Source organism: Brassica napus, chromosome A4, assembly GCF_020379485.1.
Source record: "Brassica napus cultivar Da-Ae chromosome A4, Da-Ae, whole genome shotgun sequence".
Classification (NCBI taxonomy): Eukaryota; Viridiplantae; Streptophyta; class Magnoliopsida; order Brassicales; family Brassicaceae; genus Brassica; species Brassica napus.
In genome coordinates this window covers 12,032,219-12,053,368 of record NC_063437.1, presented here as the reverse complement: position 1 = coordinate 12,053,368, position 21,150 = coordinate 12,032,219, and the positions used below count along the sequence as shown (strand labels likewise).

Below are 21,150 nucleotides of genomic sequence, written 5' to 3'. Positions count from 1 at the left end.
TCGAGAGACTGGTGGAGTTTGCTGATGGGGGTGCTCTAAATGTCAAGTTATTAGCACTTGAGCTTTTAAATATAAACAAAATTAATTACATAAATAAAGTTTAGTTAAAATAATAACATAAAAGCTGTAAGAAAGTGTGGTGGGGCTCCAAACCGTTGGAGGTGCTCTAACACTAAGTTGCCATCAAAAGTGTGTCTGTTAATCTTTTATAGAGTCGAGGACTCAAAGTGAGACTAACTTTGTCAAAGATGGCGGTAAACGTGATCAAGATCTCCCGGATCAGCCCTGAAACCAACTCGGTCGAACCTCTCATCCTCCCACTCACTTTCTTTGATCTTTTGTGGATAAAGAGCAGCCCCACCAAGCGAGTCACCTTCTATAGACTCACCGAGTCATCTCACGACGCCTTCTACTCGGTGATCCTCCCTAAACTCGAGCGATCTCTTTCCCTCACCCTCACGCACTTCCTTCCACTCTCCGGTCACCTCAAGTGGAACCCACAAGATCCTAAGCCACACATCGTTGTCTTCCCGGAAGACACTGTGTCTCTCACAGTGGCCGAGTCTAGCGCTGATTTCTCTCGCATCTCCGACAAAGGGCTTCGTCCTGAGGCTGAGTTACGCGCTTTGGTGCCCGAGTTACCAGTTTCCTCTGACTCTGCGTCTGTCCTGTCTCTCCAGATCACTCTCTTCCCGAACCAAGGCTTCTGCATAGGTTCCGCAGACCACCATGCGGCCATGCCGTCATGGACGGACAAACGGCGGCAAAGTTTTACAAATCATGGGCTCATATCTGTAAATATGGAACCATACAACAAGATTCTCATTTACCTATCGTTCGATCATCAACGTTCCAGCTGGACTTGAACCAAAGATCCTCGAACTTATGTCGTATCTCGACAAAGATAACGCAAGAAGCCTAAGACTGTCTCCTTTCAAAGAGGTCGATGACGACGTTGTCCGGATCACGCTAGAGATAAATCAAGAAAACGTCCATAAACTTAAGGAGAGAGCCAAGAACGAGTCAACGTACTCTGCTGATCTTCACTTGTCAACGTTCGTAGTCACGTTCGCATATGTATGGACCTGCATGGTGAAGACGCGTGGAGGCGAACCAGATCGACCGGTTCGGTTTAGGTACGCTGCTGATTTCAGAAACCGGTTAGACCCGCCGGTTCCTGAGACCTACTTCGGAAACTGTGTCGTATCCGTCGTTTTAGATGAATACAAGGCGAAGATGTTTTTGGGAGAAGATGGTTTCGTTAATGGCGTCAAGATTCTAAGCGATTCGGTCAAAGGTTGCGGTTCAAGAGGAGTTGAGTCAATATGGGAGCAGTACGAGGAAGGAAAAAAGAACTTCAAGATGGGTACACAGGCGTTATCTGTTAGCGGGTCTAACCAGTTTGGGATGTACGGGTAAGATTTCGGGTGGGGAAGACCCGTTAATACCGAGGTTATGTCCATTTACGGGAACAATCAGATCTCTATGTCGGCAAGGAGGGATGGAACTGGTGGCGTCGAGATTGGCGTCTCTTTGAAGAAATGTGAGATGGATGTTTTTATTTCTCTTTTCACAAATGGACTAGACAACTGAGTAAAATTGATCCTGACTATGCATATTTTTTCATTGCTATGCTATGGTGTTCTGATTGATTATATATAAATATGGTGGATTATATATTTTTGCGGGAGGTTTTAAGAAACGGTAACTAGTAATTGTCGAGAGATATTTTTTTGGATTCTCAAAAATTATTGGGTAGTGAGAGAATATCCCCAATCGGTCTTGATGGTATTGTAAAATTGTTGTCACCCATATATTTTCTTTCATACCAGAATTAGACGCATTAAATGATTGTCAAGATACTTCATAATGTGCATTTAGAAATAAATTTAACGGTAGCACAAAAAAAAAGAAAAAGAAATAAATTATAACGTTATTGCAATATTTAAAGTTAAATAACATTGGGGTTGACTCATTTTCTATGGCAATTCATTTTTATGCATGTAAAATTATTATATCTATGAAATATGATCAAATTACTTTCATTTCTTTGATTTATTTTGTCAAATGTATAAAGATATGTTGACCAAATCTGATCGGAAATTGTTGTCACCATTTTCTCTATACATATATTGTTGTCACCATTTTCTCTATAATACGATTATGAAGAAGGTTTCAAGAAATTAAGGTATGACGACACGGGGAGGCTTTTTGGTGCAACAACAAATCTGAAGATCGGGACCTCCATCTACACATTCTCTTACATAACTATTTTTGGCTTTGCAAAATGCTTTGCAACCCGAACATGCATTCACAAAGTTACATAGTTCGTTCTCGTCATCGCTCGACGAGCTCACTTGTCCTGTCACTAATCAATAATGTAACCATATATCATATATTATTATTACTATAACTCAGTTTTTGTATTTAAATGTATAAAAATGACTTACGTAAGATGAAAGGGAAGAGAATAGTTGATATCATAAGGAACAATGTCCCATAAACATGTGAAAGTTTCTTGATATTCATCATTTTCGTTAGATATTATGTTAGTTTATGCTTTTTTGGTTGTTTAAAGATTTTTGAAGAAGTTTTTGTATGCTCCTTATATATATAGTTTTTGACGGGGCAGAAAAATTTACAATTAATTAAACAAAAGCCAAGAGACCAATTTCTTTCCATACAATTTTATCTTGAATAGTCGTGGTAAAAATGTATCTTTCCAAAATTGCAACTATTTAATTTTTCGATCTTCTTATTGACTTGCTTTTTTGGGTTCAACTATTGACTTGTTTATTGAGAGTATTGTTATTCAAAGTTCAAACTTTTTGTCAAGATTTAGAAGTTCGTTCATGTAAATTTGGATAACTAAAACCACAACGTTTCTTCTGTGGATGTCTTTGTCTGCTAAAAGCCTAAAAGCTAACTATGTTGACTTACTGTAACTTACTAGTAGTCAAAATATTAAAAACCCAATTGAACAGATGTCCGGCGCCTCGGTTGTCTAAGAGCTCACTCATTTGATTTTTCTTCGGCGTTGGATTTGGACTTAGGTGAAGTCTGTTTTGTTCGTTGGTTTTATTAGGTGTATGTCTTGTATAATTTTAGTTGTGCGTTTATTTTTGTCTGGGTTGTGGTTTCGGGTGGTTGTCCGGCTACTGGCTTCTGTGATATACTGATATTATTATGTATCAGTTAGCCTTTGATTTTTTTTGTTGTAGTTTGTTCAGTGTTTAGTGATATATAATCCATAGATCAAAAAAAAAATTAACATTAGAGTCGAATCAAATTTGACTGATAGCTTTTTTTTATAACTAAAGCTAATTAACACTATACGCGTGAGCTGTGTTACAAAAAGAAATAACGTATGATAATGTAATTCTATATAAATTATACCATTTATTAAAAAAAAGAAAAAATCAAATTATCATAAAAATAAATAGAATAAGATGGTACATATACAAAGTTATACACTGATAAAGATATATTTATATATTTTCTTAATTTTATACTATTTCCTTATAAATTATTATTACATCTTTTTTTTGAATATTTTTTTTTTATTTCTGTTTGAATTATGTTCACTTTTATCATTTAGATATTCATAAAAAATTGTTTGGAATAAAATTTAGGGTTATTTTTACGAATAGCTTCTACTTAAGCTATTTTCTCAAAAAAAAATCTTTCTACGTAAGCTAAGAGATGAGGTTCGACCTCTGAAAGATGATGTGTTGCTTTTTCGGCGACACCCCCAACACCGGAAAGCTTCAATTATTATGTTGCCGCGTCTCTGTTCTCCATTCCATTTAATTAACGAAGAAGAAACTTATGAACAAATTTCAGTCGTAGTGTTAACATGGCTGTAAACTGAACAGTGATCATGTTAGATTATGAAACATAAAACTTTATATAAAAAGTTATTTGACGATAAGATTTAAGAATGTGACATTATTAGAAGAAATATATGATGAAATGAATTTATGATGTTTATTCTATTCTTGTTAAATGTAAGCTTTGACATTTTTATTTAATATAATACGATAGAACCAAAATGGAACACATTCAATCTTATATTATGATTACGAAGAAGGAGCTTCAATGGGACCATAATATGATGGAGGCGGACTTTTTTTGCAACAACAAATTATACGATCGGATTTGGAGTTTTCTTGTATACATAATGCTCCATAAGTTGACTCGCACTCGGCTTTGCATTCAGAACATGATGTGCTCAAACCCGAACATATATATGAGCATTTGATACGAACTTGCTTGTCCTGTATTTGATTTTCAAAAATGAAAATGTAACTATGCATTCAAAGATCATCACAATAATTCAGTTTGTATAAATCTTATAAAACAAATGACTTACGTGACAAGAAAAATAAGAAAATGGTTGATATCAGGAGGAAAGATGCTCCAGCATGTGAAGATTTCTTGCTTTCCATTTTCCGCATATATGTAGTTTCTTTTTATAATAACTTTTGAGTTGGTTGTAAATGATTTTTAAAGTCTTGCATGCTCCTTAGTTAGTCTTTATATATAAAGTTTGGTCAAACAAACATAACAAAAATTAATGAAACAAAGTCGAGGCACACATTTGTTTCCATACAATTCAGTTTGGGTCTTATTTATTCTTGTTATATGGAAACCAATTATGCCCTTAATTAAACAACAAATTAAAGTAGTTACACAAATGATTTATAGAAATCACGAAATAATCTCGTTCCAGAAGGGTAATAAAAATTTGACTTGTAATTAATTTGTTAAAAAGAAGAATATTTATGAATTTTAGTATTTATTAAAATAACGGATTATAAAATAATTGTCTATTCAATTACTTGTTATTTGTAAATACTTGCACATTATTTAATAAATTATTTATCTATTTTACATGTATAATATTTTTAGTATAGTCGATATATTTTATAATTTTTTGTATCATAATTAGAGATGAGCACATGGAAAATAGCCATTATTTTGGTTGCACTTGTTACTATATCCGCGTCCACTTTATACATACATGATTTGCTAATACGGCCAGAAAATACTAAATATCTGCCCAGATTTTATTTACTTACAAGTAGTTTGGTTTACATTGTTATTCTATTGAAAATTAAAAAAAAAAACTGAATATCACGAAACAAGTTTTTTATTTATAAAAAAGTTTTATTTATAAAAAAGACTTATGGCTTTCCTATGTTTTAGTTGATGTGGAGTAGGACAAAACTCCAAAACACTAGACAAATATATCATTTAATTAATTTACTTGTGGCATGAATAAAATATTTTACCGTAATTTAGAAAATGTTTTTGAGTAAAAACATGTAGCAAGACAGCGCCAAATAATTACAACTAGGTAATAACCCGCGCCTTGCGCGGAATGTGATTAGTAGTTTCGTTATTTTTAATAAAAACACATTAAATCTGTTTAATCTGGATATTGGTTCAGTTTTAACTTATTTTTTGGTTTATTCTGTTAGAATGTTTGATTTTTTAGTTTTTTTTTGGTAAAAACCAAAAACTATTATTATTTGTTTATTTTTATGTTATAAATTTTAGATAATCGTCATGTCGAATCAATAGTTTCATATTATAGTTTGTAAACGGATAATAGTTCAAGAAAAAGAAAATAAAATTATTAAGACTAATCATTTCACTACAATTTGGTCGGTAGTGAAAGAAGCATTAAGAAAAAATATATTTCAACTTCCAGAAAAAAAATAGATACTTCAGTAGTGGTAAACACTTATAAAGTGCTCACCTCAAGGTGCACATGTATGTGTATGTAAAAGTATATAAAAATAAATGACAAATATATAAAGATATTGTTAATTAATATTAATGACATTTTTGTTCTAAATAATACATGAAAGATAAAATTAAAATTAATTAAAAATTAAAAGGCCTTGACATTAGTGAATTTTTTTATATAAAAAACTCAACTGTATCCATAAATAGTTGTGGGCACAGATCGAATGTCCGAGTATTTGGAGGCATTCATGTCGATTCAATCTTTAGCCACTTGGATAGTCGGTGACTATGATATTCGAAATGATTTAGAATTTTAAAGAATATCCGATTTGATCCGTAAATAAAATTTAAAAAATAATTGAAAATTTAATAATAACGTTTTATTACAAAAATAAAATATTATTTACTTTTTAAATTTTAATACCTAATATAATAAATTTAATTTATAAAAATATTGTAAAACTTATATAAACTATAATATATATAACATATATATATATATATATATAAAATTCTGTACATATATGTATATATATGCATATAATAGATCGAATTTGATAATCGCTCCTAAAAATATTGGTATTTGTGATTTGCTTTTCTTTAATTGTAGTAGTTGATTTGCTTCGTAAAGTTACGGATATCCATATTTTTTGGTTCAATTCAAAAAGGATAACGAATTGAATCAAAACTTATAAATATTTTTCCCAACTTTATCGGTAAACAATAAAAATAATATATATATAGTTTAGCTTTTGATTCGTTATTTGTTTTGATTCGAACCGAAAAATCCAAAGTTTTATTGGAACCATGCATATGAGTTTTATATTCAAAAAAAAATACAAAGTATATAGTGTGAACATATTTATGAATATAGTGTGAACGCGTTAACATATTTATTATCAAATCATTGTGAGGCTGCCACGTGTCTATTATAGTGTGAATGCATTTATTACAATGCTTCTCCTTTAATATATAAGGGATTTTAATATTTGATACTTATTCTATATGCTAGTTTTTTCTTTTTTTTTTGCTAACCGAGTATCGTGGCCTCACCGAGGTGGTCCAGACTAGAGACCGAAGTGAGTATGGACGCTGCCATGGCGTCACCATGTGGTTCACCGTGTAACGGTCTTCGGTCTCGGATGCTGCAGCCTATATGTTAAATTCCGCAGTGGCCAAAGCTTGAAATCAGGGCGGGCACTCCAACTGGAGCTCCTATACCACTAGACCAAAGCAACTTGGTTAAATATATGCTAGTTATTTATAACATTAAACCAAAAAATTTTTTTAACAAATTATTTGATTCTCGATTTAGGAGGCGACTGGTTTTTCCGCTACCACCCGCAAAAGCAGCTTTTGCGGTTGGTAGCGGTTGTCGACGGTTTGCAACAATCACTCAAATCGCTCTAAACCGTTTCAAACCGCTCCGAATCTCATAAATTCAAAAGCTGGTTCCAGCTAGCGTTTGCGGTTGCGGACGGTTGCGGGAGGGTAAAATTTTTTTCTTTTTTTTTAAAACAATATATATACAAAAGTATAAATATTTAATAAAAAATTTAAAATTGAAATTATGAAAATATTAAAATATATCTATTATATTTTAATTAATATTATAAAATTTTATAATAAAAATCATTTCAATCAATTTTCAAAAATTAAAATTATAACTTTCTAAATATAAATTTTATATTTATTATAATTTTATGATTTTTGATATTTTTATAATTATATTAAATGTAAATATTGTTAATTTATTATTTGACTATTAACGCATTTGGTAGTTAACCAGTCATAAGTCACCCGCAAACGCATCAATTTTTAACCGCAGTACCAGTCGTACAAATCTCTTAAAACCGTTAGAAACCGCAACCGTCCGCATCCACAAACTCCCGCAACCGCAACCGCAACCGCTGCGTTTGAACCAGTCAGACTCTTAGGGTCTGACTGGTTCAACCCAGCGGTTGCGGTTGCGGTTGCGGGAGTTTGCGGATGCGGGTGGTTGCGGTTTCTAGCGGTTTTAAGAGATTTGTACGATTGGTTCTACGGTTAGAAATTGGTGCGTTTGCGGGATACTTATGACTGGTTAACTACTAAATGCAGCAGCGGTTAAATAATAAATTAACAATATTTACATTTTATACAATTATAAAAATATCAAAAATAATAATATTATAATATATATAAAAGTTATATTTAGAAAGTTATACTTTAAATTTTTTTTAAAATTATAGAAAATATTTTTAATTTAAAGTTTTATAATATTAATTAAAATATAATAGATATATTTTAGCATTTTTATAATTCTAATTTATTTTTTTATTGAATATTTTTATTTTTGTATTTATATTGTTTTGGAAAAAAAAGAATTTTTTTTATCCTCCCGCAACCGCCCGCAACCGCAAACGCTAGCTGGAACCAGCTTTTGAATTTATGAGGTTCAGAGCGATTTGGAGTGGTTTGGAGCGGTTTGAGCGATTGTTGCAAAATGCCAACAACCGCTACCAACCGCAAAAGCTGCGTTTGCGGATGGTAGCGGAAAAACCAGTCATACCCTTAGTCGAGACTATTACCTGGTTTTATGAGTCAAAGATACTGAATAACAAATACAAAACGCAACTATATCCAGCCCTAACAAAACCAGTAACACACAACACACGGTCTTTAACATTACAACATACTCTATCTATGGGTACTTCAAGACACATGTTGAAGAATTTCTTTAAAGTTTGAACTAACAACATAGTATTATCAAAATAAAATTCCAGAGCAGACGAATAAAATATGAAAGTTTTCTTAGTTTAATAGTTAATCAAAAGTATCCATGAAAATGAAAACAAATACACTCTGTAATTTATTTATTATAATAGTTATGGACCTATGGTGACATATGGTTGTAATATTTTACAAAACATAACTTTTTTCTGAACATTATTTCTCTATTTAGTTTATTATAGGAAAGAACGAAAAACAGTCGCCTTAGTAAACTCACATTATGTGGATTACTTGGAAGAAGAGTCCAGTACGCGAACGGGAACAATGGGTATGGAATCCCACCACTCTTTCATTCTCCGGTTACTCTGATCGTTGCTCATGCGTTTCCCGATACTTGATGTCATTACAAAGCAGTATATTGTACCAAATATGATGACCAGCTTGAACGGTACCACCGCAAAGAAGCTTGCCAAAGCTAACATCGACGCCATCACCATGTTTGCATGCTATGATCCAAGAGGAGTAAGAAAGAATACAATTTCTAAATAACAAAAACTATTATCGAATTACATATATCATATGATAGTTACCTTGGTAGCCTTGGATGTATATATGGATCGCAACTTCATGATTGTGATGTTGACATGTTGCATCAACTGGTGAAGTCTTATCAAGCCATATTGAGCCGACACAATGCTCTCGGTCACTGTTTGGTCAGATTCGGTGCTCACTCTTACCTCATCCTCCTTTTTTGTATGTACCCTCTTTTGTCTATTCTGAGCCATTTTAACCACCAACCATATTAAGCAAGCAGCTATACCCTTGCCAACCCACTCCCTGTAACATCAATTTGTCTTCAGGATTAATACCATATACTTCAAACAATTAGAATTCTAGATTAGAAGTTACTTTAAACTCACTTGTAGACGATCAAAATAGTTATGGCTAGAACAAAAAGCGTACGAGAAGGCCTTTCCCAATAAAGCACTTCCTGGAACCATGGCACTGCGTCTTGCAATGGCCTCATCAACTCCTGCAAGATGCATCATTATCGTAAGTTCAATACACCATAAAACAACTATTCATATTTTTCTTTTTTTCGCCACCAAAATATATAATATGTCAAAAAAAAATATATATATATATATATATATATATAATATGATTTGCCAAATCATTTTAATTGCTATTGTTCACTATGCTAACCCATCACAAAAATCTTTCTTACCATAAGAACTGCCACACTTTCAGTAATCCCTTCTTCTTCGAGTTCAGTTGTTGTAGCTTTAGCTTTTTCAATCTCCCTTTCCTCTTCTCTCGTTTGATTTACTGCACTTTCAAGAGAAGTAAGCATTTCTTCTTTATGATCAGTCTCTTTAACTGTCTCCTTGCACTGAGCTTCTCCTTCTTCTTTTAATATGTTACCAAGCTGATCCATGTTCATACTCCTCAATATGGAGCTAGCACTACACGGGTTTTTGGTAGCACCCACCTTTATACTAATCTCTGCGAGCTCTTCTAGTACAAAGTCTCCCTTGGGAACTTCCTCAAACAAACTGAATATTAAAAACTTTTTTGGATCCGGGGGAGAAATTCTCAGCATTTCACGGGCTGCATGCAACCGTATGATTCCCAATATTGTTCTGGAATGGACTTCCCATACTTGTGAAGGAGCTTGAACATTGTTTTTCTTCAAGAACTGGTGCATTAATGTTATCTCCTTTACAAGCATAAGCCAATGATCTCGTCTTGTTGAGCTTGTCATCTCGGGAAACTCCAAGACAATTCCATCCTCACTAAAAATCCATCACGTTAAATTGTAACAATATATATATATATATGTAGCTTAGCACTATTTTAAACCATCCTTGTGCAGAAATACTTACAAGTCGGGAGACTCGTAGACAATGGCCTTGTCAAAAAGAGGGGCACCCCATGGACCAGTAGAAATAGGCTTTGCAGAACTGGCACCGTCTTTGGTAAGATCTATCTTAAGAGCATCTTCATAGTTTATAATTCCCGCGGCTTCGAAGTATAGTCCATAGTTAGTCAAAGTAAGCCTACCTACAACGAGATTTTGACAAGAAACTTAGCAGCCATATGACTCCTAAGTTGAAATACATATAACAAAATAAATAATAGTAAAACCAAACCAGGCCAGCTTGTTTCTTTAATGTGGCGAACCACTCTTTGTGAAGCCATTGTTCCTTCAACATGCAATATAATCTCATCATCCGCCAATTCGACCCCTTTAGGCTTTGCTTGCTTTTGCAAATGTTTCATACACCTTAATATACAAAAATTGTATGAATAATAAATCAAGTTGAAGCAATTTGAAAGGAAAGAAAAAAAAACTGAAAGAGAAGAAATATGGTTCATACTGAGCCTAAAAGTCTAAAACCCAAAAATATATATAAGAATAGTTACTTAAGTATTTCCTTGACAAACATATCGTAAGCTGGGAAGTGAAGTTGGTGGCCAGTTGGAGCGGTTAGAGTCTCAAACGTGTATCTTCCATTGATGACATCCACATGGAGAGGAATGATTGAGGCCAAATACACAAATGCATCTTCACCCACACTTGGTTCATGATCAGCCTAATCAACAATGCACACGAAGCAAAGGTTGAAAAGTTAGTCACCGTCGAGTTTCAACACACAAGAATTTGCTTACAAGAAGCGGCATGATGTCTGAATAAAAAAGAGAAATGTCGTCTTGCTCCGGTGATAAGGTTGCTTGAATCCTCTTGTCTTCACTCTCCTTACCTACTGCTTCCTTTGAACACAAGTAATAAAGTAAACATGCATTAACAAACTCCAAATCCAAGAAACCAAGTGATTCAGAGTCTCAAATGGTTAAAAAATAGGTACCTGATGAGACTCGTTGTCATCAGCATCAGGTTGTTGCCAGGCCAGCATCATATCGAACGTGAGACGTGTAAAAGAACCATCTTTGATTCTCTCAGGTATGTTTTGATCACAAACCCGAGTAGCCACCTTTGAGTTGCAAAATTCTACAAACTTCTTGGAGTAAGAAGTACCTTCGTTTCCAGGCTTCCATTGACATTCAAACTCTTCCACCATTTCATCAATGGTTAACCCTAGCTCCCTTCAACATCAATCATAACAAACCATAATCAAAATTAAACCGGTTCTATTTGTTTTTCTCTTAAAAACGAAATCAATCGTTAACCTTGTATAAGTTAAATCAAAACACAGATCCGTAAATAAAATAGCTAGGGAGAGAAGAACTATATACCGTGAGCATCTAAGAACGACGTCGTTAGCAATGGAGGATAAGTGCTTCATCTTCCTCATCGTCTTTCTTCCTCTAGTGAATTTGTTTTTCTTTCCGCATTCGGTTTTGGTGACATAACATTGATAGAAAAAAAAAAAAAAGAACTCGTTCACTGGCAACGTCTTCATGTGCCACGTGGCATTCCCATGCAAATAGGCGTAAATTGAGAATCATAAACAAACCGATGTCGTTTCAAGTGAAAGTGCCGAAATTTTTATATTTCAAATATGGGCCTTTAAGAATAAATGGGCCGACAATCAAGCCGACGCTCCTCTATATAAACGAGTATTGACGGGAAAAAAATAGTTTTCTTTGTGAGCAAGAATGGCGGAGGAGGCGATTCTAGGGTTCCTGCAGAACAACGATGAAATCGCACATTCAGGTTACTTCGCGGCGGAGCACAACCTTGATCACGAAGAAGTCAAAAACGTCATCAAGAGCTTACAGGCTTTTCGCTACATCGAAGCTAAGGTACCACCACCAGTTCACTCCCTACAGGGTGAGGGTTTAGTGATTTAAGCATTGTCTCTAATGGTGGGTGATGTGCGTGCAGGTGCTTAAACGGGAGTTTTTCAATTTGACTGATGAAGGGAAGAAATATGCGGCGGAAGGGTCGCCGGAGTTTCACTTTTTCTCGGCTGTTCCCGAGGAAGGTACCATATCAATGGATGATCTACAGGTGATTGCTGATTCATGCTTCTTATAATTTATTTTTAGCTTCAATCTGTAAACTTTTTGTTGTTGTGTTTGTTTGTAGAGAATACTAGATCCTTTTGTATTCGATGTTGGAAGTAAACAAGCTCCCAAGAAAAAGTGGGTTGCTATGGGACAGCAAGTCTCTAGAACGGTGATTTGACTTCTTATTCTCCTTTATAATATAGTATATGGAATATGGTTAGTAAGTGATTATGTTAACTCTATCATACGCTCTGAGCAAATCCATCTTTTTGTAGGTTCAACATGTTGAAGATAAAGTGAAGGAGATGCTTTTACAAATACAGCAAGGACTGGTTTGTTTCAGGACAATTATTTAGAATTCTAAACCAGATTTGTATAATTTATGGAGACTAAGTTTGTCTTTCTCACCTTCAGGAACTTGACCAAGAAAGTCTCAAATCTCTCAAATACAGGAAACTCATCATATTGACTGAGTAATAACAGCGCTTTTCATTTTTTTTTTAAATTGTTTTCTTAAGTGAGACATTATTTAACGCTTCCATCCGTTCGTTCTTCTCAGGAAATGGAGTGGCTATTCTGAAGTAAAGAAAGGTCCCAACTATGCTCCCGAAAGGAGGAGTTTGGCCACTGATTTGACTCGAGAAAATCTACAAAAGTATGTACCACTGCTTTTGTTTTCGACTTGTTAATTATATTGTTGGTATAGTGCGAATAAGAAAAGAAATCATGCAGTTGGCAAGAGTTAGATTTCAAGGAGTATAACGTCAATGCTAAGGGACAGCCTGTTGATTCTGGGCATCTCCACCCACTTCTAAAGGTACTCAAATGTAAAAACCGAGCTGTTGGATGTCTTTACTTGAAGCTCGGTGTCTGTTTTATATAAATCACAAGGAAATAAATTTTACATGATGGTTACCTTTTTTCTTGCAGCCTATTAATTTTCTTATTCTTGTTCGTTTCAGGTGCGGAAGCAGTTCAAAGACATATTTTGTCAGATGGGGTAAGACTTTTACCACGTTACTAGTATTTCTCCAATTGTTTTCTGCTACCGGGGAATAATGATTTGTGGCCACAGGTTTGAAGAGATGCCAACAAACAACTTTGTTGAGAGCAGGTATCTAAATCTCTCTTTTTACTCTCTATGAAAGCACCTCATGCAACTATCAGCCTTTTGGATATCTTAAGCTTTTTGTGAGACGGAGTGAATTCTCTATTTCTCTTCAACCCTTTTTTTTTTCCTCTGCCCTGTAGCTTCTGGAATTTTGATGCACTGTTCCAGCCGCAGCAGCACCCTGCTCGTGACTCTCATGACACCTTCTTTCTGAAAGGTTCAATGCTTGAATCCTCAAGTCACTTAATTTGTCTCTGGAAATAAATACTGTGAATATCTGATTTTAACTCTTAATGGTAATATGTGAATATTTGATTGTAGCTCCTTCGACAACAAGGGAATTGCCAGAAGATTATGTTGCAAGGGTGAAACAAGTCCATGAGTCTGGGGGATTCGGATCGCGAGGGTAACAACTTGTTTTCGATGCTTACTAGCCTCTGATAGTAAGTAGTTAACTCAAAATTTAATCTCCCATTTCCAGGTATAATTGTGAATGGAAAAGAGAGGAAGCAAACAAAAATCTTCTCCGTACCCACACAACGGCGGTGTCGTCTAGGATGCTTTATGAACTCGCAAAGGTCTGACTAGTTTTTTCCTCTCTTCAATTTTTAGTGAACGTGAAGCGTTTACAAGCTGTGCAACATTGTTTATGTACTCATTTGATCGCTGCTTATTTTTTTGTAGGGACCGTTCACTCCGAAGAAGTACTATTCTATAGACCGTGTCTTCAGAAACGAGGCTGTTGACAAAACCCATCTCGCAGAGTTCCATCAGATTGAAGGTAATTGCACTGGCTAATGAGTTTTTTTAACATTTTCGTAGTCAGAATCATTAGAACTTTCCTATTTAAAAGTTTCTGTCACTTTCGCTCAGGTGTGGTCTGTGATCGTGGTCTTACACTGGGTGATCTCATTGGTGTATTACAAGAATTCTTCTCTCGGTTAGGTCAGTTTCTTTGTTCTTTATTTTGATGCTTCAGAGTCACTTACGAGAAAAAAGGCTTATGCGATTGTGCTTTTACAGGGATGTCCGAGCTGCGTTTCAAGCCTGCATACAACCCATACACTGAACCAAGCATGGAGATTTTCAGGTACATTCAAACAAACCATCATCTCTAAAAAGGCCCTAATAAAAGAAACAGACATTGAAGATAATGTGTCTTCTGCTTTTTACCAGCTACCATGCAGGACTAGAGAAATGGGTAGAGATTGGAAACTCTGGCATGTTCAGACCCGAAATGCTACGACCAATGGGTCTTCCAGAGGATGTTCGAGTCATTGCATGGGGTCTCTCTCTTGAAAGGTACAATAGAAAGATAGACATTCATTGACATGTTTTTTCTTTTTCACAGAAAGTTTGCTGATTATTTTCTGGTTTTGCTTCCATTAAACAGACCAACAATGATCTTATACGAATGTGACAACATCCGCGAGCTGTTTGGACACAAGGTACCAGATCTTACTTAATACAAATATATCTGAAGAAAAGTAATTATAATTCTCATGTGTTATTGGTATACACAGGTGGATCTTAAAAAAGTTAAAGAGAATCCCCTCTGTCGCATTGGAATCGAATCAATTTGATTGTGGATACATGCCTAGGTGCTTGTACAGAGCAATTAAAGAATAAATATTTCGTCCAAGCCTATCTGCTCTGTTTGTCCAAGCTGCTGTCCAAGCCTGCATTTACAGGAATTCAACTTGTTTTTATAAGACAATTAAAGAATGAATATTTTCGTTTTAACATTGTAAGACTTATTCGCACATTCGATAAGTTTATAATTATATGTTTAGTGTACAGCTTTCATTTTACGAACTATCTATTATTCTCAGAGTAGTAGTCGGAGAAAGTAACCTCCTCATCAAAGATGGTCTCACCCTTGAGAATCCAATCCTCAAGAGTCAAAGACCATCTTCGAATTTATCTCTTCTCTCCCCTTTGCCTCTCAGATTCTTCATCAGTAGTTAATTCTGTTGTCAACCATAATGGTGTGTACTTGTCGGATTTTAACCACTTCAGGTCTTTTAACCACTTGTCGGATTTTCTTGTAGAGGCTATTGGTTAGTAAAGACGGAAAGTTGACTAACATGTTTCCAATTGCCCGCATAAAGAATACCCATGTCCTGGACAAACAGAGCAGCAGCGAAGATAGAAATCATTATTCTTAATTTACAACACAAATGGTCCCATGGTCTAGCGGTTAGGACATTAGACTCTGAATCTAGTAACCCGAGTTCAATTCTCGGTGGGACCTATATTTTTGCTTTCTGGCGGGCCTTGTTTCAGATCCTAATTTATCTTATTTGGGTCCAACTTAAGGATGGATAGCATAAGGTCATAAGTCATAACCACCGGATGTCTAAACTGGTTTTGTTTTCTTTATTCTCCAAAACAAGATTTCATTTTGCTCGTCTAGTAGAAGCAGACTGGTTTTTGTTGTTATATCTAATTGTGGTTATGAATTATAAGCTTAAAAAAAGATGCATTTCAACAAATAAGTTTCGTAAGAATGTTACAGTGACGCAATAAAAGAATGGCCTAGGCCTACCATGCAGCTGAAGAAATCTTCCATAAGAATAGTATAGCATTTGTAAACAGTGTGCTACTTGAAATTGTCTAATTGTGATTACTCGCAGAGGAGTTATTATATATGTAAACACACAGATAACCAAAGATGCATTTCAATAAGAAGTATCTATTTACGAAAGGCAGCTAAAAAGAATGGTCTTATCCTTTTTTAAACCAAAAGGAAATCTACTCAAGGCGAAATCTGTAAAGAGTATCCACACTAATGCCACAAAGGTTAAGAAGGATGAGTTACTCTTGAGGTGTCAGAAGACAGACACTTTGCTTCATATTTATTTTGCTCTCATCATATCAACAAACTGCTTAAACAGTAGATGCAATAAAAGATCCTTCACCTGCAAGTTCATGAAAACAAAACTAAGCCTTGAGACTTAAAAAGACAACGCCTTTTACTTATCACAGAGACACGTACCTGCAAGAAACCACATCTCAAGCATCATCAAAGAGTAACAGATCGAGAAAGCTCAATGGAAGGCCACTTCCGTGATGTAAGCACCAGCGTGGTTGACTCGACATGCCCCCAAATATCATCTCCCTGTCTTTCCAAAGCGATCTCTACGCACCACACGTCTTGTCTCCCGTGATGAAAACAAGGCCAGGGGTTACTACCGATCAGAATCACCAACTTCCCACCATGATTCGCCATTTTGGAGTCATACCAAGAATCAAAAGGAGGCAAATCTTTCTTCAAATCTACACCATACACTGGTCTCCACCTCCTCTCCTCTGCCTTAGGATCATACACAACTATCGGATGCTTAAGAGAACACCCAGGATCAACGGTATACAACATATCATCGACCACACAAGACGACGCTTGCCACAAACTCCTCATCTCAACTCCATCGTCCCATTCGACCAAAGCACCTACTCTGGGATCGAAAACCAAACAAGTAGCACTCGGGTCCAGAACGAAGATCTTGTCGTCCATCACGGCGCATGTCACGAACTGTCCTTCCCAGTGAGCGTGAGGCAAGACGCCAGGGACAACACGCCAACTCCGAGTCTTGACGTCAAGGACTTCGACCCAGTCATAAGACTTCTTCCTGCACCCTCCGATAACGTATATCTTCCCGTCGATGGCTCCGGCCACCGCGTGTCTGCGAGCCCTTCTCATGCTCGGGAGGGGCTGAGACGTCCGGAGTCTGCAGTCTATGAGAGTCACGTCCGACGTGGCGTTTCCTCCGACGCTTCCACCGAGTACGTACATCGCTGTTCCGATTGTGACGACGGCGCTCAGGAGCCTCGAAGGTAATGGTTCTTGGATCTTGCGCAAGGTTAAAGAAACGTTGTCTCGGTGGAGAGTGTACCAGCTCGGGCTTTCGGAAGGAGGGAACCCGATGGAGGCGTAGAGAACTGGCTCTTCTTGCGGTTTCTTGTTTGCATCGCCGCCGCCGGGAATTTGAGCCATCTTCTTGTTAAGTCAGTAGTCAGAAGCGAATGAGATAACAGAAAGCTTTGGTTTTTGAAAAAAGTTGTTGATCGCTTCGCTTCTTGTGTATTTATTTATAAGGAAACCAACAAAGCTTTCATCTAAACCAAGATTTGTTTTGAAATCAAAACGTCAAAAACAAACTGGTTTGTGTTGATTCATCTCTAAACCGATATTTCATTTTGATCATATAGTAGCTAATTCTGCAAGAGTTATCAACTTATCAGTTGCAGCTTCTTAGCTACTCTGCTTCAAACTTGGATATCAAATATTACGATTTTAAAACAACTAATATGACATAACTGGTTATCTGAGGTTTGTTATTTAGTTTGATTGGTTGATAAATATATTTGATTATTTATTTGTTTTTGTGGCTTTCATATAAGAAAAAGGACAGAACTTAGGTTCACCCCCTAGGGTGAACCTTTAAATTCACCCCATTCTTTAGAACCAATTAAATTTTTACATAGATTATTAATTAAAAACATTAAATTAAATAAAAAATAGTTACAAAAAATAAAAACACTATTTTTAACGACGCTAACGCTTCTATCTAAACCCTAAACCTTAAATCTTAAATTCTAAACCCTATACCCTAAATTCTAAACACAAATTCAAACCCCAAAACCCAAACCCTATACCCTAAACCCTAATCATAGATCCTAAACCCAAATTATATACCCTAAACTCAAAAACTAGACTATAAACCTAAACTTTATACCCTAAACCCAAGTCCTAGACGCTAAACCTAAACCGTAAACTTTAAACCCAAATAATATATCCTAAACCCAAAACTTTAACCATAAGTCCAAACGGTAAATCCTAAACCCAAACCGTAAATCCTAAACCCAAAACCTATACCCTAAACCCAAATCCTAAACCTAAAACCCAAAGGGTAAACCCTAAACCCAAACCCCAAACTTAGATTCTATAGGGTTTGGGTTAAGGTTTACAGTTTAGGTTTAGGATCTAAGACTTGGGTTTAGGGTATAGGGTTTAGGTTTATAGTCTATTTTTTGGGTTTAAGGTATATAATTTGGGTTTAGGGTCTAGGATTAGGGTTTAGAGTATAGGGTTTGGGTTTAGGGTCTAGGATTGGGGTATAGGGTTTGGGTTTAGGGTCTAGGATTAGGGTTTAGGGTATAAGGTTTGGGTTTAAAAGTTTGGATTCGGGTTTAGAATTTAGGGTTTAGGATTTAAAATTTAAATTTAGGGTTTAAAGTTGCGCTGGAAGCGTTAGCATCGTTAAAATTAGCGTTTTCATTTTTTGTAGCTATTTTCTATTTAATTTAATGTTTTTTAATTAATAATCTATGTGGAAATTTGATTGGTCCTAAAGAATGGGGTGAATTTAATGGTTCACCCTAGGGGGTGAACCTAAGTTCTGTCCTTTTTGGGAAGTATATATGTACACGAGGCAGCTACAACAATGGTTACTCAAGGCCAAATCTGTAAAGAGTATTCACACTATGCAGAGAGTTTTAAGAAGGAAGAATTACTCTTGAGGTGGCAGATAAGAGCTGCTTGTTTCATATATGCTCTCGTATTAAGAAGCTGCTAAAACAGTAGATGCAATAAAAAAAAAGTTCCTTCACCTGCAAAGTTAATGAAAACATAACTAAGCCTTGAGACTTGAACTAATAATCCTTCATCTGCAAGCTCAGAATTTACCATAGTTACGTACCTGCAAGCAACCCCATCTCAAGAGCATCATCAAAGAGTAACAGTTCGAGAAAGTTCAATGGAAGGCCAGTTATGTGATGTAAGCACCAGCATAGTTGATTCAACACGCCCCCAAATATCATCTCCGTGTCTTTCCAAAGCAATCTCTACGCACCACACGTCTTGTCTCCCGTAATGAAAAAGAGGCCAGGGGTTATTACCAACCAGAATCAACAACTTCCCACCAAGATTCGCTATTTTGGAGTTATATCAAGAATCAAAAGGAAGCAAATCTCTCCTCAAATTTACACCATAAACTGGTTTCCACCTCTTCACCTTTGCCTTGGGATCATACACAACGATCGGATACTTGAGAGAACGCCCAGTATCAATTGTATACAACTTATCATCAACCACACACGACGACGCTTGCCACAGACTCATAAGCTCGCCTCCATCGTCCCACTCCACCAAAGCACCTACACTGGGATCGAAAACCAAACAAGTAGCACTCGGGTCCAAAACGAAAATCTTGCCGTCCATCACGGCCAGTGGCGGACCCAGAAATGAATGAGACTGGTGTCAAAAACAATTAAAAGGTCACAGGTGGAAATCAAACCCTGGTTTATGTGGGGTCATACTCCATACTTTATCAATTCCGCTGCTTAATCTTTACTGTTTTTCATACAAAACAAACTTTTTATCATTTTTTTTGTGGTGTCAGGTGACCCTACACCTCTTCAAGTAGGTCCGCCCCTGATCATGGCACATGTCACGAACTGTCCTTCCCAGTGAGCACGTGGCAAGACAGCTGGCATATCGCGCCAAGCTTGAGTCTTTACGTCAAAGACTTCGACCCAATCGTCAGACTTCTTCCTGCACCCTCCGATGACGTACACCTTCCCGTCGATGGCTCCGGCCACCGCCCGGCTGAGAGCCCTTTTCATTCTCGGGAGCGTCTGGCTCGTGTGGAACCTGCAGTCGATGAGATTCACGTCCGACGTGGGGTTCCCGCCGACGCTTCCGCCGAGAACGTACATCTCCGTTCCGACTGTGGCGACGGCGCTCAGGAGGCGGGAAGGGAGTGATGCGATCTTGAGGAGGCGTAGAGAAAAGTGGTTGCGGTGGAGAGTGTGCCAGCTCGGGGTTTGGGAGGGAGGGAATCCGACGGAGGCGTAGAGAACGGGTTCGGTGACGCCGAGGGTGGAGCGTCTTTGGTAGAGCTCCGGGGAACGGAGGATACGGCGGAAGGATTTGGAGGCGAGAGAGAGGTTCGGGTAATGACGTCTCGGGGCGATTGCGAGGCAGTGCTCGGTGACGTCGTATGGAAGATGGGCGAAGCTTTTCTTTACTTCTTCTTCTTCTTCTTGCTTTTGAGCCATCGTCTTTGTGAAAGAGAGCGAGCGTAATTATGTTTTTGAACTTGTTTTTTATAAGGAAAACCATCAAACCACCGGTTTGGGTCTTTTCATCTCTAAACCAAGAATTCATTTTCATCATATAATTTGTATTAAGTATATGAAACATTTGATTAATCGGCTAAAATTTCATTAGTAAAACAAGTTTGTCCACATTTCGTATGTTTGGATAATGGGTAGGCATAAAATCAAAACCCCACCGGTTTGTGTTGATTTATCGCTTAACCAAGATTTCATTTTGATTATAGAGTAAAAGAGAATGTTATTGCAGATACACAGATAAAAACCCCAAAACATGTCTGCTAGTTATTAGTTAAAGCTTCTTAGCAACTCTGCTTCCAACTTGGCTCTCAGATCATTTACCTGCAAGTTCATGAAAGTCTAACTAAGCCTTGATGCTAGAGCGAAAGTCAGCATCAGAACTCATCATCTATAGTCCGTAGAATCACTTTCACCGTCATACATGAAATAAAATACATAAAGGTTTGAGATAATATAGC

At 36.5% G+C, this 21,150-nt stretch overlaps 3 protein-coding genes, 2 non-coding genes and 1 pseudogene across 5 annotated transcripts; 3 read left to right on the top strand and 3 right to left on the bottom strand.

Annotated features, from left to right (window-relative positions):
• The first annotated feature begins 56 nt into the window (after nucleotides 1-56).
• Nucleotides 57-1,681, top strand: LOC106449748 (annotated as a pseudogene).
• A 6,846-nt stretch (nucleotides 1,682-8,527) lies between these two features.
• On the bottom strand, nucleotides 8,528-11,952 carry LOC106448450. The gene is made up of 10 exons (XR_007339017.1): nucleotides 11,725-11,952; nucleotides 11,337-11,574; nucleotides 11,140-11,241; nucleotides 10,894-11,063; nucleotides 10,620-10,753; nucleotides 10,353-10,530; nucleotides 9,695-10,262; nucleotides 9,387-9,499; nucleotides 9,057-9,303; nucleotides 8,528-8,972 (listed from the first exon to the last, which is right to left on the bottom strand). It is a non-coding gene; the product is annotated as an uncharacterized LOC106448450 (transcript).
• A 112-nt stretch (nucleotides 11,953-12,064) lies between these two features.
• LOC106446377 (phenylalanine--tRNA ligase alpha subunit, cytoplasmic) lies at nucleotides 12,065-15,363 on the top strand. Its single transcript, XM_013888089.3, has 18 exons — nucleotides 12,065-12,234; nucleotides 12,317-12,442; nucleotides 12,521-12,610; nucleotides 12,717-12,773; nucleotides 12,856-12,914; nucleotides 13,001-13,096; nucleotides 13,174-13,258; nucleotides 13,404-13,441; nucleotides 13,517-13,555; nucleotides 13,693-13,769; nucleotides 13,874-13,958; nucleotides 14,034-14,130; nucleotides 14,237-14,333; nucleotides 14,426-14,497; nucleotides 14,576-14,642; nucleotides 14,729-14,854; nucleotides 14,946-15,000; nucleotides 15,076-15,363. Exons 1-18 carry the CDS (start codon nucleotides 12,088-12,090, stop codon nucleotides 15,133-15,135), a joined length of 1,473 nt encoding a protein of 490 aa, XP_013743543.2. The 5' UTR covers nucleotides 12,065-12,087; the 3' UTR covers nucleotides 15,136-15,363.
• Nucleotides 15,364-15,588: 225 nt separating this feature from the next.
• On the bottom strand, nucleotides 15,589-17,865 carry LOC106449747 (putative F-box/kelch-repeat protein At2g29810). The gene is made up of 2 exons (XM_013891453.3): nucleotides 16,551-17,865; nucleotides 15,589-16,473 (listed from the first exon to the last, which is right to left on the bottom strand). Exon 1 carries the CDS (start codon nucleotides 17,547-17,549, stop codon nucleotides 16,578-16,580), a length of 972 nt encoding a protein of 323 aa, XP_013746907.2. The 5' UTR covers nucleotides 17,550-17,865; the 3' UTR covers nucleotides 15,589-16,473; nucleotides 16,551-16,577.
• On the top strand, nucleotides 15,735-15,806 carry TRNAQ-CUG. Its single transcript has one exon. It is a non-coding gene; the product is annotated as a tRNA-Gln (tRNA).
• Nucleotides 17,866-18,983: 1,118 nt separating the features above from the next.
• On the bottom strand, nucleotides 18,984-20,775 carry LOC111215243 (putative F-box/kelch-repeat protein At2g29810). Its single transcript, XM_048777595.1, is given in 2 exon segments — nucleotides 18,984-19,781; nucleotides 20,000-20,775. Coding segments are annotated over 2 exon segments (1,113 nt in total). The 5' UTR covers nucleotides 20,615-20,775; the 3' UTR covers nucleotides 18,984-19,283.
• Between the last annotated feature and the right edge of the window lie 375 nt (nucleotides 20,776-21,150).